We start from the raw sequence: 16,560 nt of genomic DNA, 5'->3' as shown, positions 1-16,560 counted from the left end.
TAAGTGTTAAATAGAATTTTAATTTGTACTTCTGTGGAAGTTTTATTTATCCCGAACCCCAGCGTGTAACAATATTATATATGTGCTATACACAATATTATAATTTAATGAACCTGAGAATTTCTAACACCGTTAAACTCGTGATTACATACTCGCCTAACTGAACCTCTCTAAGTCGCCCTAAACAACTTTTCAGATGTAACAAAACTAGCTCACTAGGGACAAGTGTTAAGCTAGACTGCTGTACAAAGAATATAGTTGTGTTTTTATGATATAACTAGACATTAAATTAAAATGTTATGATTCAATCTTGCGTTTAATATTTTCACTTCAAATTTTTGATGTGTCGAAGAATACTTATGTTTCGTGGTCACTGACAACTTTTTTTTTTTTTTTTTTTATGATTGTAAGTTTACTGGTGGCCCGAAGGCCTTTCCAGTTTCACCAGGACAGGTGGGCGAGCAAAGGCTCAGCCAAGAGGGGTGGGATTTGCTAACAACTGCCCGAGCGCCTCCGAAGGAAACCTAACAACTCAAGAGCAATTGTTTCGCGAATGAATCTACTACCGGATCGGAATCGCGACCCGCTGAGAAGATCCGGCGAGAAACTCAGCGGGCTGATGCATGGGTTAGGTTGCACGTCGACCTCTTTGTCGAGTTCGACGAGTACGGTTACCGGGGTCCCTAAGCCTGCCCCTAGTATTAGAGCTGAAGGCATCTAATGCAAAGGTTATTGGATCTGATGGATCCGTAAGGACGTGTCTAGGGCGTCGACGGTGACTGGCTCCTGCATGATCAGGATTCGGGGAGTAGTCAGCGGCGGCAACGATAAGGCGATTATCATGACGCATAGCCTTATCGAAGTATCGTTCCGACGCTGACTTCATGTATTTCCGAATTGATTCGAGGCCCAGGTCGTCGTGTAGGTCAACGTTCCTCACGAACCACGGAGCGCCGACAGCTAACCTGCAAAAGCGGGATTGTAGGGATTGGAGGGTGTCTATGTGTGTGCGGGCCGCGTGAGCGAACACCACACTCGCGTAAGTCATGACGGGCCTTATGCAAGTTTTGTAAAGTGTCACCTTGTTCCGAAGGGACATTTTACTCCGCTTACAGATCATGGGATAGAGTCTACCGAGAATAAACGCGGCACGGTCACGGACTGATTTTATATGCGGGCGGAATGTCATCGATGCATCCAGGGTAACGCCCAGGTACTTGACCTTCCTGGCCCAGGGTATGGGTTGTCTAAAGAGAGTAATCGGGGGTGTGAGATTCCTCCTCCTAATCCGGGAGGAAATCCGTGTGGAGCTTCCCCTCTGAAATAGCACCGCAGTACTTTTCGCTGGGTTGATGTCTATGCGCCATTTTCGGAACCACTGTCCTAGGGCTAGGGCTGCGCTCTGAAGCTTCTTCGCGATTAGGGACTTATTTCTACTAGAATTGTAAACAGTCGTGTCGTCGGCGAGTAAAGCTAAACGGGTCGGCGGCGACCGGGGAATATCGTTGACGAATAAGCTAAATAGGAGGGGTGAGAGGACAGAGCCTTGCGGGACTCCAGCTGTGAGAGGTCGTGGGGAGGAGCGGGTTCCCTCGACTCGATATCGAAAAGAGCGGTTCGACAAGAAGTCCCGTATGATGAGCACGAGACTATCCGGCACGCCCATGTTGAATAGTTTGAAAATCAAACCATTGTGCCAGACTTTGTCGAACGCTTTTGCGACGTCGAAGAAGAGAGCTCCCGTGTATAACGGTTTTGGTCGATTAAGCCCCACAAGAATGTGCTCCGTGAGGCGGTGCACCTGTTGAACGCATGAGTGATTTGTACGGAATCCGAATTGTTCATCGATGAGAATGCCCATGGATGAGACGAAATCTCTGAGGCGCTTGTAGAGCAGACGCTCATACAGCTTGCCTAGAGACATGAGGAGGCTAATCGGGCGGTAACTCATCGGATAATTTTTTGGTTTACCGGGTTTATGTATGCCGATAACGTCCGCTTCTTTCCACACCGCGGGAAAGATACAGTTCGCCATAGCGGCATTGAAAATAGATGCCAACATCACGATGAGTTGGATGGGTAGAAGTTTAATAACGCGGTTAGATATACCGTCGGAACCGGGAGCCTTGCGAGGACGTAGGTCTTTGATCAAGTCTTTAACTTCCATCGGGGTGACGGGTGGTAACGCATCCGAGGGTGGCAAGGAGGCTCTGCGTTCTACCTCACTGTCTACTAATTCTACATGAACAGGGTCCACGGATTGAGTGCTGGGCGTGCACTGGGTTTGCAATGTATCGGCCAGCAGCTCTGCTTTTTCGTCATCATCAAAGGCCGCGAGTCGGCCTGAGGGGCCTACGAGGGGGGGCATAGTTACTACCGTATCCGATTTGAGAGTACGAGCTAAGCGGTAGTAAGACCTTTGGGAGGGCGCGAGTCCTTCTAAGAAATCAGACCATCTGGCATCTCGGACTTCGGCGATACGAAACTTTACGTCGCGTTGTAGGGCACGCATTCGAATACGATTTTCCGCGGTAGGATACCTGTCGTAGGCGCGCATTGAGGCGTTCTTAGCTCTTAGGAGCTCCCTAATATCGTAGGACAATTTGAAGCGGTGAAGGAAGTCCTCCGCTACAACTTGTTTCGATGACCTATCTAATGTCGAGGTGATGTGTGATGTTAAGATGTCTATGCCTCAGCGGTATCCTGAGGAGACGGGGTAGAGTCAGGGTTAAACGGGAGCGATGGTGGATCAGATTCAGCCAGGCTGATGCCCAGCGTGTGCCAATCCACCACAGTCCTCGTGACGGGAACGGAATCGGGAGCGCGACCGAGCTTCATGACGACGGGACGGTGGTCTGAATCTAACTCTGAAACTACTTCGATCGAGTGTAAGCGCAGAGTTACGTTTTTTAATAACGCTATGTCGAGTATATCCGGGCGATGCGCGATATTTAGCGGGTAGTGAGTCGGGGTTAACGGAGCGACGATATCGAAGGCGAGATCATCGACTAACGCGTCAAGCCGCCTGCCATTCGGGGTTGTGGTGTGTGAGTTCCACCTGATGTGTTTACAATTTAGGTCGCCCGCCAGAATGACAGAGCTCCCCATACCGAGCAGCGCCTCGATATCACTGCTTAGAACGATCTTATCCGGTGGAAGATAAACGGACGCGATAACGATCGGCGCGTGTCCCGTCAGTGAGATTCGGCACACTGATGCTTCGATATTAGCGAGCGCGGGAGGATCGAGCGGGACGCAATGCAGGGCTCTTCTATAGTAAATAACGGTACCACCACCACGGGCAGAGAGCCTGTCGTTCCTGACCATGTTATAGTTCGCGATTTTAGGGTCACGGCGCGCGGGCTTAAGTAGGGTCTCCTGCACTAAGAAAATGTCAATTTGATGGTCACGCAAAAAATCACAAACCTGATCACGTTGATTTGCGAGACCGTAAGCGTTAAAAAATCCTATTGTTACGGATAAGGGTTTTATTCTACTAATGTACGCCATTGATTACCGGCGGAGTGAGGGGATGACGTACGTATTTAACGACGCGTATACGTCAGCGTATTCTTGCACAACGGCGATGAAATGTTGTGCAGTGGAGGCGGCGCGAATGGCGTCACCCAAAGCGTTAACACGCTCAAAGTTGATCGACTGAAAAAAGTCGATCGCTAGAGCGAGATTTTCGGACGCGGTCGGAGGGCAGGTCGCGGGGGAGGGACGTATCGCGGGGGTGGGACGAGTCGCGGGGGAGAGAGTTGTAGCCGTGTTCGTGTACGGCAACGGTTTAGCCCAAGCCGAGACGCTGGGCACCGACGCCGGCACGAAAGCAGGCTTAGCCTTCGGCACAGAGGGTACCGTGGCTTTGATGTCTGGGCCGGAAGCTCGGAGGCGGTTTTAACGGGCGACGCGGCGATTTATTTTTGGAGCTCGGGGGCATCCACGGTAGTTCGCGGGGTGACCTTGTGTTCGGCACAGGACACAGCTAGGCGGTTCCGTCGCGATTTTTTGGTCGCGAGCGCAGAGGGCCGTGGCGTGATCGCCCAAACACTTAACACATCGGGGGCGCGCGTGACAGTTACGGGAAGAGTGCCCGTACAGTTGGCAGTTATGGCACTGACTAGGAGTGCCTTTTTTATGGGGGACTTCGACGGCAATACCGGAGAGCCTACAGACGGTCCGAATGTTAAAAATTTGCTTACCCTCGGGGGTAGGCTGGAGGGCGACTAAAACCATATTGTATGGCTCCCTACCGCGGCCGGTGTGCATGCGGTGCACGGAATTTACTGGTAGGCCTTGTTCTATCAGATCTGCCTTGACGAGATCGGCATCTAGCTCCTTCGGGATTCCACGTATGACAACGCGGAGTTCGCGCTCCTCCTGGAGCGTATAAGTGTGGAAACTTATACGCTCCTTTCGGAGGTAACTTGAGAGGGCCCTATGGTCGTCGGGTGTCGTTACTTTTATTTGAATCCCGTTGGCGAGATTACGGGCGCTGGCAAAATTAATATTTTTGGCCTTAAGGGCCAGGGAAACTCGGTCCCAAGCTGCCTTCTCTTGAAGGATAACCGGGGGAGGGGTCTGAGTTTTAGATTGCGCCACCGGTCGCGGCGACGGAGTGGCACGGGCTGGAGGCGCAACGGGAGTCTGAGGGCGGGGGCGCGACGCGTTCGCGGCTTTGCTAATTTTAGCGGCCGCGAGAGCTCGAGACTCCGCGGCACGCTTCTTACCCTTTTGTACCAGGGTGAATCCATCCGTCGATGAGGCAGGGGAGAGGTCGACCTCCATCTCCGAGTCAGAGTCGGAGGACGAGGAGGCGGGCGCAGGTGACCTACAAGCAGGAGTTTTGGAGGGCGCGACGGAGGCCGCGGATGATCGCGCTGCTGGAACGGTGGCCACGGCGGACGACGCAGTAGTTTTACTCGCCAGTATAGGCGACGCGGGAACGGCAGGCACGACGGAGGCTGCGGTGCTCGATGTAGACGCTTTGCACGCAGGTACAGGCGACGCAGGAGCAGCGAGCACGGCGGAGTCTTCGAGAGAGCTCGCAGGCCTTGAAAGCCAGAAACTCTGAGGCGAGCTGTGGGTGACGAAGTCGGAGGAATTCCACGAATACAGCGTCCATGATCGCTGAGTGCCCAGGTGGGGCGACCCCGGGTCTTGAAAACACTCGCCTTGCGGCGAGGCCCCAACTTCTCGGACCTGAGCGGTTCTATTGAACACAGGTGGCGATGCGGCGCTATTACTACAGGACAAAGAAAAGACACAACAAAACGGAAATAACAAAAAGAAACAAAACAATTAAACACTTCCAGGAAAACAGTTTGTCGGCAGATGTACCACGAACACAGAAATAACAAAAGGAAACAAAACAAATAAAAACTTCCAGGAAAAACACTTGGTCGGCAGATGTACCACGAACACAGGCCACGCGAACAATGGCCGGGCTAACAAAAGCCGGGCGAACAAAGGCCGGGCGATCGAGTGGTCGATGAGCACGTCCGCACGTGACGGGTGCCTCTATCGGAATGGACGGACAACTAAGGCATTATTTGAAACTTCAATATCGCTCTAACCGTTAGCTAATTTTTTTTAAATACTATTGACCTTGATTTTGTTTTGCTCATCGTTAAAGAAAGCTAAAGTTAAAGGAAGTTAAAGGAAGCTAAGTTTTGCTAATCTTTAACCGAAGAAACTAGTAACTGTTATTTATCATTTTGATTCTAAAGTATTATGAATATATCTTTTTCGCTTCGTAAATAAATCAGTGTTTGAAAATGAGAAAAGATTTTCTTAAGCTGGAACGTTTTTGCCTTCCAGATAATGAAATTAATCAAATTGGTGAAGGCAGGACGATTCAAAAGCCCCTGTAGATTCCTCCTTAAACAAAAATATTTTCAACAATAATTCCAACCAAAAACAAAAATCTAAATTTTCGAGAAAATTTCATTCAGGACTATTTCTGTAACATAATTTATTTCACATAATTAAAATTAATGAAAGCACTCGTATTTAGAAATTCAAGTATCTCGTAAACAGTTCATTCACAAAGCGATAACTAAGAGCAAGTTTACCAAAAAAACAAAATAGTAATTAAAGTTTCAAAAGCAAATAAGTACATTTAAGTTAATGAAATTGCCGTCAGCTGCCGTTGATAGAACGTCCAATTTGCTTTATAGAGGTCGTAAAGTCGCGTGCGTATGTGGGATACTTACTATCCGGTGTCCCCACATCTATCTACGGGAGTGACCGCTTAAGAATTGACAGGACAAAGAGCTGGGCCATTACCGCGAGCCTTGAAATTGCAACGCTTAACAAAGGACTTTGCTGTCTCACGTCTATTCAATTGCAAAAAAGGTCAAAAAACATATAATATCGCTACCGACCAGAGAAAATAATGAGAGGAGGCGGTTTTTATCGCCCACGCATTTAAAAGTAATACCAAATTTAATAAGGCGACTGAATTAATTTAGCCTAAACGAAATATATGAGTGTACCAGGCTCACCACAAACCGGGAGAAGTGGCAATTATGAGTGAGGCGTATAACATCTGCCCACATCGATGATACTGAATGATCACGACCGCTCTGACAAGAGTGTTAAGACAAGAAAATAAAACGAAATATATTTTTTTGTTGTCCTGCAGACTTTTGGTTAACTTGTGAGCATATTTGTGTCCATTATAAGTTCCAGGGTAAGCGTTTGACTTCTTAAGGACTTTTTCTGCCTGTCAGGCTTTTCTGACAGTGTCTTGGCATCCGGGTCGAGTATACGGGCACGATTGATTCCGTGACTTATAGTTCAATAATTCAACAGGATGACCGAAATACGTGCTTTCTATATATACGTTGTGTACATACATGAGCAGACTGTAACTTCTAAGGATGACATTAACATGAAACTTTCTCTTAACGTAGAAGCTAGCTAAGTTAGCGTAGAATTAATTTCATAAAAAATAGGCTTGTGTGATCGCTTCTTTATGCTTTGACAATGCTCATCTGAGTTTAAGATTAATACAATCAATTTCATAACTTTCGTAGAAGATAAATTAGTACAATATTTTTGTATTAGTGATGTAAACTGTTGATGTTCAATATAGTGGCCGAGCTAATATTTAGCCCATTGGTCCGAGAATGGGCGAAATGGCGACACGCTTCTCCTTCGAAGCTACGTGTGCTTATTCATAGTTGTTCAGCAGAGACCCCGGTGAAGCTTACCGCCCTCTCCGACTCGGAACTGGCCCACTTATGGCTTAGCACGCGCATAACTCCTAAAAACATAGGCTGATTTTTGAAGGGATATCACTGCCCTCCTCTGATGACAAATTTTTAACAAATTTACTCGCATGAAAAACAAACACATTATCAGTATTTACAATATTGACTTGCGAGTTTCGTCATTTGGGTTTATATATTCAGCCATAGTGGAAGCGAAACGTAGTAGGCCTTACCTTGTCAGAAAAATTTTAGACAGTTTCCAATTTATAAGAATCCATATCGTTTCGTTCACTCCTAAAGTTAAAATAAATAGACAGAATAGATTGTAATTAAACACTGTTTGAGGTCAATCGGAAAATTTATAGAACTTTAAGAGCTACTGGTAAACTTCGTCTCTTCCAAGTTTTACACGACTTTTTCAACTTCAAACTGTGAAACGATAGAATAAGTTCCAATTCTAGTTTTGGATAGAATAAAATGCTAGTTAAAAATACAGCGTGTTCAAAAACTATTAATTTATAAATTATCGATACCGCCGGTTCAATTTAAAACCGGACCATTGTTAAGAAAAGTTTTGTGGCGCGTACTTTGAAAATTTGGTCTAATACAAGTTTTTTTCTGAAAGCAGTATAATGCGTATTCGATTTAACATGTTTTCACGCATATTACTAATTGACAACCTGTCAGTTAAGGCAACATTTTTAACGGCTTGTAGTGTTGACCGCAAGAACCCCCCTACTCTGACCAGGTTCTGACTACGGACGGAGAACGGACGTCGGATATAAGAGTGCAGGGGAGTCGCTTAGTGCGGTAGGGCTCTAAAATTCCTTGGGCCCGCGGTCTGCTCCCAACACCTTGCAGATCGTCAAGTCCACATACCGCACGCGCCCCCTAGGCGCGGAGACCTCGTAGGAGGTTCGGCCAAAGGCTCGACAAAAAAATAATTGTTAATGGCACGGAAGACTATTACAGTTAAGACGCTTCATCGTCTGTCAGCCTAGAAATACGATGTCAGATCAGTTCTTTTTGTTGCTCAATGCCAGTAGATAGGCTTTCAGCCCACCTATTCTTAAGTAGTTACTGGAACCCGTACATGTCACAGCGTAAATGCAACACATCTTTCGAAGTTTCAATGATGTGGTATGACAAGCTGCGTCACAGAGACAGCGCCATTCCCTAGCACCATCCACCAACCATGCATAGATGCACCATCTCGTAAAAACTGGCAATGGGGTGTAATAGGTGTAATAATAATACATGTGAGGTGTAATTAATGTAATTATTAAGATTTACATTTCAACAGATTAACTAAAACAAATTTAATCATCTGAATACAAAATCTGTTTGCACAGCCCTAGGTGCAAACGTGCTCTCATCACACGTAGCAATATCGGATGGATCAGTCTATCTGGATACGGGAATCAATTAAAATTGCTTCGCTTCAAGCCTGTCACAACTGCGTACTGTTCCCAATATCGAACTACGTAACGTTGATGACAAAAATCCAATCCCACGTTTTGAAGAGTATTTTATAAATATACAAAAAAAAAATACAGTGTGTATTGGATTGGTTTGCATTGGAACTAATCATCCAAACAAAGACTGGTCACAGTTTACAATTTTTCTATTTTCTATTCTATCAGCCCATGGACGTCCACTGCTGGACATAGGCCTCCCCCAAGCCTCGCCACAAAGATGAGACCATGGAGGACCTCAGTACAATGTTCAAAGACCTCAGTAGGGCTTCTATCCGAGTGGGTCTAAATATGAACAAGGAAAAAACAAAAATTATGTTGAATGCTCATGTAGCGCCCATTCCAGTTTACAATAAACAATATAAATTAAAAAGCAATTTGATACGCATAAGGTTGACCAGTTTCTATGGAATATTTTAACGTAATTTACATTAACTTCAAGAAATCCAATTTACTTGAAAATTTTCACAAGTATCAAGGACACGACAATAAATATTGGAAAAGAAAAATTTATTTTTATTTGGTGCCCATTCATTTATTTTTGAGTGATTGATTCGATAAGCTCAGACTTCATGCTAACACAATTACAGGTACCTTTAAACTATCTTTAAGTATCTAAAAACTATAAAATATATTATATTTACTTTTAAAAAGTGACTGAATAATCTCGCTTATGTCTACCATTATACTTTTGAACTTAAACTACTTTTGTTTGAAAAATATATCACGAAAACAGGAAAAGTGAAGCCCCTCCTATAAAGATCTCTAAAATATGTAAATGAGCACAACCAGACTAGGTAGTAAGGATTAAGGTCTGGTCGATGCTAAACAGGAGATGTGAAAACTGATATTTTTAGTGAACGCTTATTTATATCTATGCCGCCTTTCTTCCGATTCAGATTTGCATTCTCAATAAGTTTTCGCAGTATGCTGGTTTAATACTCAAAGAGTGCGTTTCCAGCGAATCCCTGAGTAGTATTTTATGACACTCACGGAAGGGATGGAGTGGTTAGGTCGCTACCACACAGCCATATTCCTTGAAAATATTCCTTATGTACATTCGGATATAAGGCTTATCACGAAAGCAATAAATAGAACTGCGCAAACATTTCCCAATAGCGAAATCGGTTTAAAACATATTCGTTTTATGATTCGCAATAAAATTTTCACTATATTCTGTTTGTTGTAGTTTAAAATGGAATTTCTCGTTGTAAAATGAGAATGTTGCAAATAATTTTGTTGGTGACTTTGTTGTTCTCTGTTGTGGAATTAAAACACAAGGACAGATCTGAGGGTGATGCTTCCGGATCAGATATAATCGTTAATTTGAGAAACGACGCCAATCTAGATTTATCCGCTGATGAAGAGTACGAAGATTTGAGAGCAGATCTGCTAGCTTATCACACAGCACTCGCGTCGCTTGCTTCAGAAGCAGATACTCGAAGTGAGTAATGAGGACCTAAACAGAAACGACTCAAAATCTCTCTTTTTTTCCCTAAAACTTGGTTCTGCTTTCTTTCCCAGATCTAATATTGCGTGAAAGCGATTTTAAAATATCAATAAACATACTTTGTATGTTTTTTTTGTATTAGCGCGATTTGGATACTACGTAAACCTACCTGAAAATCCCGTACATCCCGTGGTTAGTCAGCAACGAATACCTATTAATATCGCTAGTCTAAATCGCGCACTAAAAAAACATTATAAAATATAACGAATACTATTATAAACCATATTATTTAACGGATTCTTAAAACAATTTTCACGATATAATAATAACAAATATAAATATTCCCGATATTTTGGCGTGGTTGTAACCTTCATGATGAAGTTAGATTATATATAGCCTGAGGATAAAACACTAGCAACAAAAAAATCCATCTACCCTCTTGTACGTTTTTGTATGCTACCAATAGATTTGTTAACTTCCCCCGACAATAGATATACATGTGGAAGTTAATTATCGAGTTCCGGCAATAGCATTTACTGGCATTTACAATGTAGAACCGCAAAATTTTGAAACAGTTCATTAAAATATAATACTAAACACTATTCTTGTTTTGATAGAATCAATGGCGTCAACATCGTGCTGGAATATTGGAGGCATTTGCGTAAATTACAAACTGTGTACCGGGTTTCGTTTTCTAACCCAAGTCCCTGGTTGTAAAGGAAAATTGAACGTTTGCTGTTTCGCTTGGAATCGTTACAAAGTAAGAGATATGAGAGACAAAGGTATTGGCGCCTTTGCGATGCCATGGAGCCAAAAAACTGATTTTGGAGGAAAAGGAGTAATCATGACAGACATAGGAGCAAAAAAGAAAAAGAAGAAGAAAATTAACAAAGTGGAGCCTAAGACGAGTCCATCTAAAGCATTATTGGTGTCCATGATTCCTTAACAGCTTTTCATTTTTAAGCAAAAATTTTCAGCATTCGGGGAAAAGCCCCTGCTAGTTTGAGACCTTTTTAAAATTTTTACAAGTAAATTCCGATGAACTGTCTATTAAAAGTTCCATCATAAATAATAAATAATAACTAATGGTATTATTTATTTGCAAAATAATACAAATGTGATAATTGAATAAAAAAACCATAATAAATTAATTGATACCAAGTGGAGGGCAGTGTGTTTTTGTGTAATTTTTAGAATTTATTTTTTGTGACTAAATAAACTAATAATTTGAGCACTTAACAACAATTTTACAAATAATAAAGCATTCGCAGTCTCTCATCTTCCAAGATTCGCTTAAGTATTTTACACTAAAAAAACAACAAATAATTCTCGTCCTTTTTACCAACATTCCGAACTGTAGGTGAGTATGGGCCTTAAGACAGTATTGCACAGAAACAGTCTTGCGGTTCTTGAAAGAAGTTTCAAGCGAAAGTATCTATGCGGGCCGTAGTAGCACTTGTTAGCGGCCTTTATTCGTCTGCTTATTTCTGAAGATATTATTTCTAATTGGCTACTAAGAACTCAAGGTATACAAATTCGTTCGTTCGACACTAGCGAATGCCTTATTGCTAATGTTGATTCCTTGAAGTAAAGTTTGTTGATTTTTTGAATCTGTCAGATACTAAGTCTTGGTCTGATTAAGTTGCCAATCGGCCTTGACAGCTAGTTTTTCAAGATCTAAAATTGCCCTCTCCATAAGCATCTTCCTATAAGTTAATGCTATGATACAGTATTATTTTATGCAACAGTTACCTTATCACCGATCAACATATGCAAGTTATCGTTGCCAGAATCAATGTTTAATGCATCATGTTTTCTATTTTATATTCTGTGCTCAGTTTGTTAGTTATTTTTACCCCAATCGACGTCACAAAAATTTTAATTAAATCCAGACGTATTCTGTAAAGGTAGTCCGACTATTCGGAATAATAAAAATTATCTGATGCCGCATTAGTGATATTATGTTTGGTGTTGTCGTTTCATTATAATGATTGTCCTTACAGCTACCAAGCCTTAAGTGAAATATACTTTAAGTTTTGATGTCTCTCTGTATATAATCTCTCTCTCTAAATCTCTCTAAATAATCAAAAACATCTTAATGTAACTTGTGCTCTTCAACAGTAATTTTATTTATTTTTAAGAATGTCTCAAAAAGGATATTGGCTATGTTTATTTTCTACTGTAAAGATAAATAAACTAAATTACCCAAAATATATAATAGGTAGAACGTTATTTTTGAAAATTATGATGTAACTGCCAATTCACCGTGTATGCGCGAAAGAGATGACGCTACCTACTATGCATAGTCTAATAATACCGATTTTTTTTAATAATAATTGATAAGGAATTTGCCATTGCCGGTCCCAAGCCCGGATGAGAAAAGAGGAGGGTTGGCATCGGTATGCCACCTACCTGGCCGTAAAAATATAACGCCGAGCAACGGGCGGCGGTCAACTAACCCAACTAGGGCTTCAGTAGCCCAGAGGAACTAAATCGCCTCTGAAATTCTGCTGTGGACGGAGGCGGGAACCCACTACTAGCGATTTTCCCAAGAAAACCTCTACGTATGCATTCCGTAAAGGTCACGATCCTCAGCACTGAGGAACACGACGCACGGAGGAGGATAAGGAATTTAGCACAAAATTATTATATACGTGTCTTGACAAATTCTTTACAAATGAAAGTTTTGTCTCCTCCCGATCCACTAACGGTGCTTCTAGGTACTTCAAACACCGGTCACCGTTCTCGTCGAACCCGTTGCTTGCGACGAAGGGCTCGACGAGTAAATTAACTCTCAGACACAGCCCACTGAGTTTCTCGCCGGATCTTCTCAGTGGGTCGCGTTTCCGATCCTGTGGTAGATTCTGCGAAGCACGACTCTTGCTAGGGTTCGTGTTAGCATCGTCGTCAGGTTTGAGCCCCGTGAGCTCACCTACTAGTTACGGTTACGCTGGAATAGCCTCTCTAGGCTACCAGCTTAGGTAGGAAAAAAAAACAAATGAAATCTATGAAATCTATTACATTTTTCAACGCACAATTAGAAAAGTCAATCATAAATCAATTTACGATATAAATCACGGAAACGATAAATGCGCAGTACTTTGCGTGATGTTTTTAATATTGTGTGTGTGTTTGATTTCACTAAGCGATTGTGGTGAAGCAAAGCTCACAATGGTCATGAATAAGGTGATACCAAAACTACCGGATACGTACAAGGACATTTTTGTTAAGCCGAATGCGAAGCCCACCTTTGGTTAGTGTCGTACGAAAAATAACACGCATTCTGTTGAATTCTTGAAGGTATCAGCCCGCAGATGTCCACTGCTGGTCATAGACGTAAACATCTAATTTGAAGATAAATTTGTATCATAAAAAAAATTATTGCTTTAGTGGCAAATTGAAGTCTTAAAAAATATCTTAATAAATTTATAAAAATTCATTATTGATTGTTTAAACTGTTGATTGTTTACTGGTGGTAGGATCTCTTATGAGTCCGCACGGGTAGGTAGCACCACCCTGCCTATTTCTGCCGTGAAGCAGTAGTTCGTTTCAGTTTGAAGAGCAGGGCAGCCGTTGTAACTATACTTGAGACCTTAGGACTTATATCTCAAGGTGGGTGGCGCATTTACGTCATAGATGCCTATGGGCTCCAGTAACCACTTAACACCAGGTGGGCTGTGAGCTCGTCCACCCATATAAGCAATTAGAAAAAAAAACATGATTATGGCTATTTTTATTTAAAAAAAGCAACCTTTCTATATATATATGTAACATAACTTAAAAGACAGAAAACTGGAAACGTTTCAAGGCCAGTTAACAATATAAGCCCGGGATTCTGATTCACGATCCGCCTCCGAAGGCCCATACAGCGTCGAAATCACTTAACGTACCATCAAATTGACGTAAAAGCTATGCAACATTGATGGGTTGAATTATTTATTAAATTGACCGTGTCCTGAAAGTTGTGATTGTTGCCTTAGCCGTTTAACTCAAGTTTTGAACTTACTTCAAATAATTTTCTAATGTTTACAATTAATACATACATTGTATAAACATATTGATTTTGAAGTCATCGTGACTTAAAGAATAAGACGTCTGGTGTATTCGTATTTAGCCATATTGTAGCGGTGTGCGAATCCCGCAGGCGGGTACCAATTTTTCTAATGAAATGCGTACTTAACAAATGTTCACGATTAACTTCCACGGTGAAGGCATCGTATAGTAAAAATCAAACCCGGAAAATTATAATTTGCGTAATTACTGGCGGTAAGGCCTTTTGTGAGTCCGCACGGGTAGGTACCACCGACCTGCCTATTTCTGGTGTTAAGCAGTATGCGTTTCGGTTTAAAAGGTGGGGCAGCCGTTGTAACTATACTGAGACATTACAAGTTATATCTCAGGGTGAGTGGCATTTACGTTCTGGATGTCTATGGGCTCCAGCAACCACTGAACACCAGGTGGGCCGTGAGCTCGTCCAACCATCTAAGCAATAAATAAAAAAATATAGATGTATTGTGAGACGCAGATATGTTCCATCATCATGCCTATTGCTTCCTTAATTCAATTCGGCGTATTGAAACTTTAACTTCATTAAGGTAGTTCATATTAATTGTGACGTCTATGGGTTTCTATTTAATTATTGTTTATTTTTTCCTTGTGTATGGATGGACTGCCGAGGTCACAGCCTCGGTGTTAAGCGTTTACCAGAACTAATAGACTTCACAACGTGAATAACATAGACCTCATACCTATATTGAGACATGAAGTCAATTTTAATAATGTATAATAATAAGGCTGGCCTACACTTTGAACCAAAACGCACGACTATTTCGCAGTAGGTACCACAACTCTGATGGACAAGAATCATTTGGAAACGAATTACATGTTTAATTTAGTTTATTGATTTGATTTATTATTTTCGATAGATTAATTATTTTTTTCTAATAGGTACCATGAGAACAACGTGCTGGGCACGGGGTGGTGTTTGCATTGATATTAGAGACTGTCCCGATTTGAACATCGACGTCAACGTTCCCGGATGTAACTGGGGTTATAAAGTTTGCTGCAAAATAGCGAAAGTGTTACCACCTACAGTCGGCATTAAGCGCACTAGCAACAATGCTTATTCAGCAGAAGATTTTGATGACCACTCAATTAATATTGCGGCACAAGAGAACGCCGAGATACTGAAGTTGTATTAGAGAACGTCTTTGAGGTGTTAAAACAATCATTGGACTTTTTTTAGAAAAATATTTAGATGATAACTAATTTTAAAAATCGCAAATCCTTTTACAATTTATTCACGTTAAACATATTGGACTCGCAATAAAAAAAATATCTACATGAAAAAGAAAATAAAAATTATATTAGTTCGACTTGTTTTACGGATAACTAACTATAAATTTAGATCTTTTGTGAATGTTAGTTTAATTTGCCTTATTTTAATACGCTAACTTGATTATATAAATCTATCTATAATACGTAACGGAATCTTTCAGTGTAATTTCACCTAACATCAAGTCTTTATTTTATTTTATTGCATAGATGGGTGAACGAGCTCATAGCCCACCTGGTGTTAAGTGGTTACTGGAGCCCATAGACATCTACAACGTAAACGCGCCGCCCACCTTGAGATACAAGTTCCAAGGTCTCAGCATAGTTATACGGCTGCCCCACCCTTCAAGCCGAAACGCATTACTGCTAGTAAGTTAAGTCGTTCAATTAACTTGAAAATTTGGAATACGTATCAAAAGATATATGACAATACAATAATTTTATTTTTTCAGCCTAATATTCTGACCAGGGAAAAATTATAAAAGTAGACAATTTCAATTTTTATTTCGGCTTACTGGAGCAGTTTGCTTTAGTGTTTAAACTACACATTTTTTATTTTGTTAGCTATGACTATTCTTTTATTATTCATCACAATATACCCGCTGACGGATTTTCCAAGCTTCGTAAAGAAAACATGAACTAATATAAATCGTATAAGTATTTATGGTAATTTCTATTCTCGGAAATCTTCGGAACCGCCATACATAATGAATTAAGCCGAAAGTAAGCGAACCCGCGAGCACTCTCGAGATAATAACGATCCTTGCTTCGAATACGGGTCGTTAGTTTGAATGCGTGCCAAATTAGTTTACCTCTCTAAGTACCTCATCCTATAAACATAACCCGGAAAATTGTTTGTTTTATCTATGCAACATTTTCCAGAAAATATTATAATATAATATTTTTAACTGGTGGTAGGACCTCTTGTGAGTCCGCGCGGGTAGGTACCACCGCCCTGCTTATTTCTGCCGTGAAGCAGTAATGCGTTTCGGTTTGAAGGGTGGGGCAGCCGTTGTAACTATACTGAGATCTTAGAACTTATATCTCAAGGTGGGTGGCGCATTTACGTTGTAGATGTCCA

General features: G+C 41.9%; 2 protein-coding genes across 3 annotated transcripts in view; both read left to right on the top strand.

Moving 5' to 3' along the window:
• GABA-B-R1 (gamma-aminobutyric acid type B receptor subunit 1) overlaps nt 1–16,560 on the top strand; it is a 195,993-nt gene that overhangs the window by 104,183 nt on the left and 75,250 nt on the right. The gene's annotated exons all lie outside the window — the stretch shown is intronic.
• LOC149501447 (uncharacterized) lies at nt 9,469–12,426 on the top strand. Its single transcript, XM_089732968.1, has 2 exons — nt 9,469–10,139; nt 10,763–12,426. The coding sequence occupies exons 1-2, from the start codon at nt 9,911–9,913 to the stop codon at nt 11,089–11,091; spliced, it is 558 nt and encodes a 185-aa protein (XP_089589094.1). The 5' UTR covers nt 9,469–9,910; the 3' UTR covers nt 11,092–12,426.

The sequence above is a fragment of the Bombyx mandarina genome, chromosome 15 (genome assembly GCF_030267445.1).
Source record: "Bombyx mandarina strain Sakado chromosome 15, ASM3026744v2".
NCBI classification, from domain to species: Eukaryota; Metazoa; Arthropoda; class Insecta; order Lepidoptera; family Bombycidae; genus Bombyx; species Bombyx mandarina.
The sequence above is the reverse complement of the archived record's forward strand: the minus strand, read 5'-3'. Positions and strand labels throughout refer to the sequence as shown.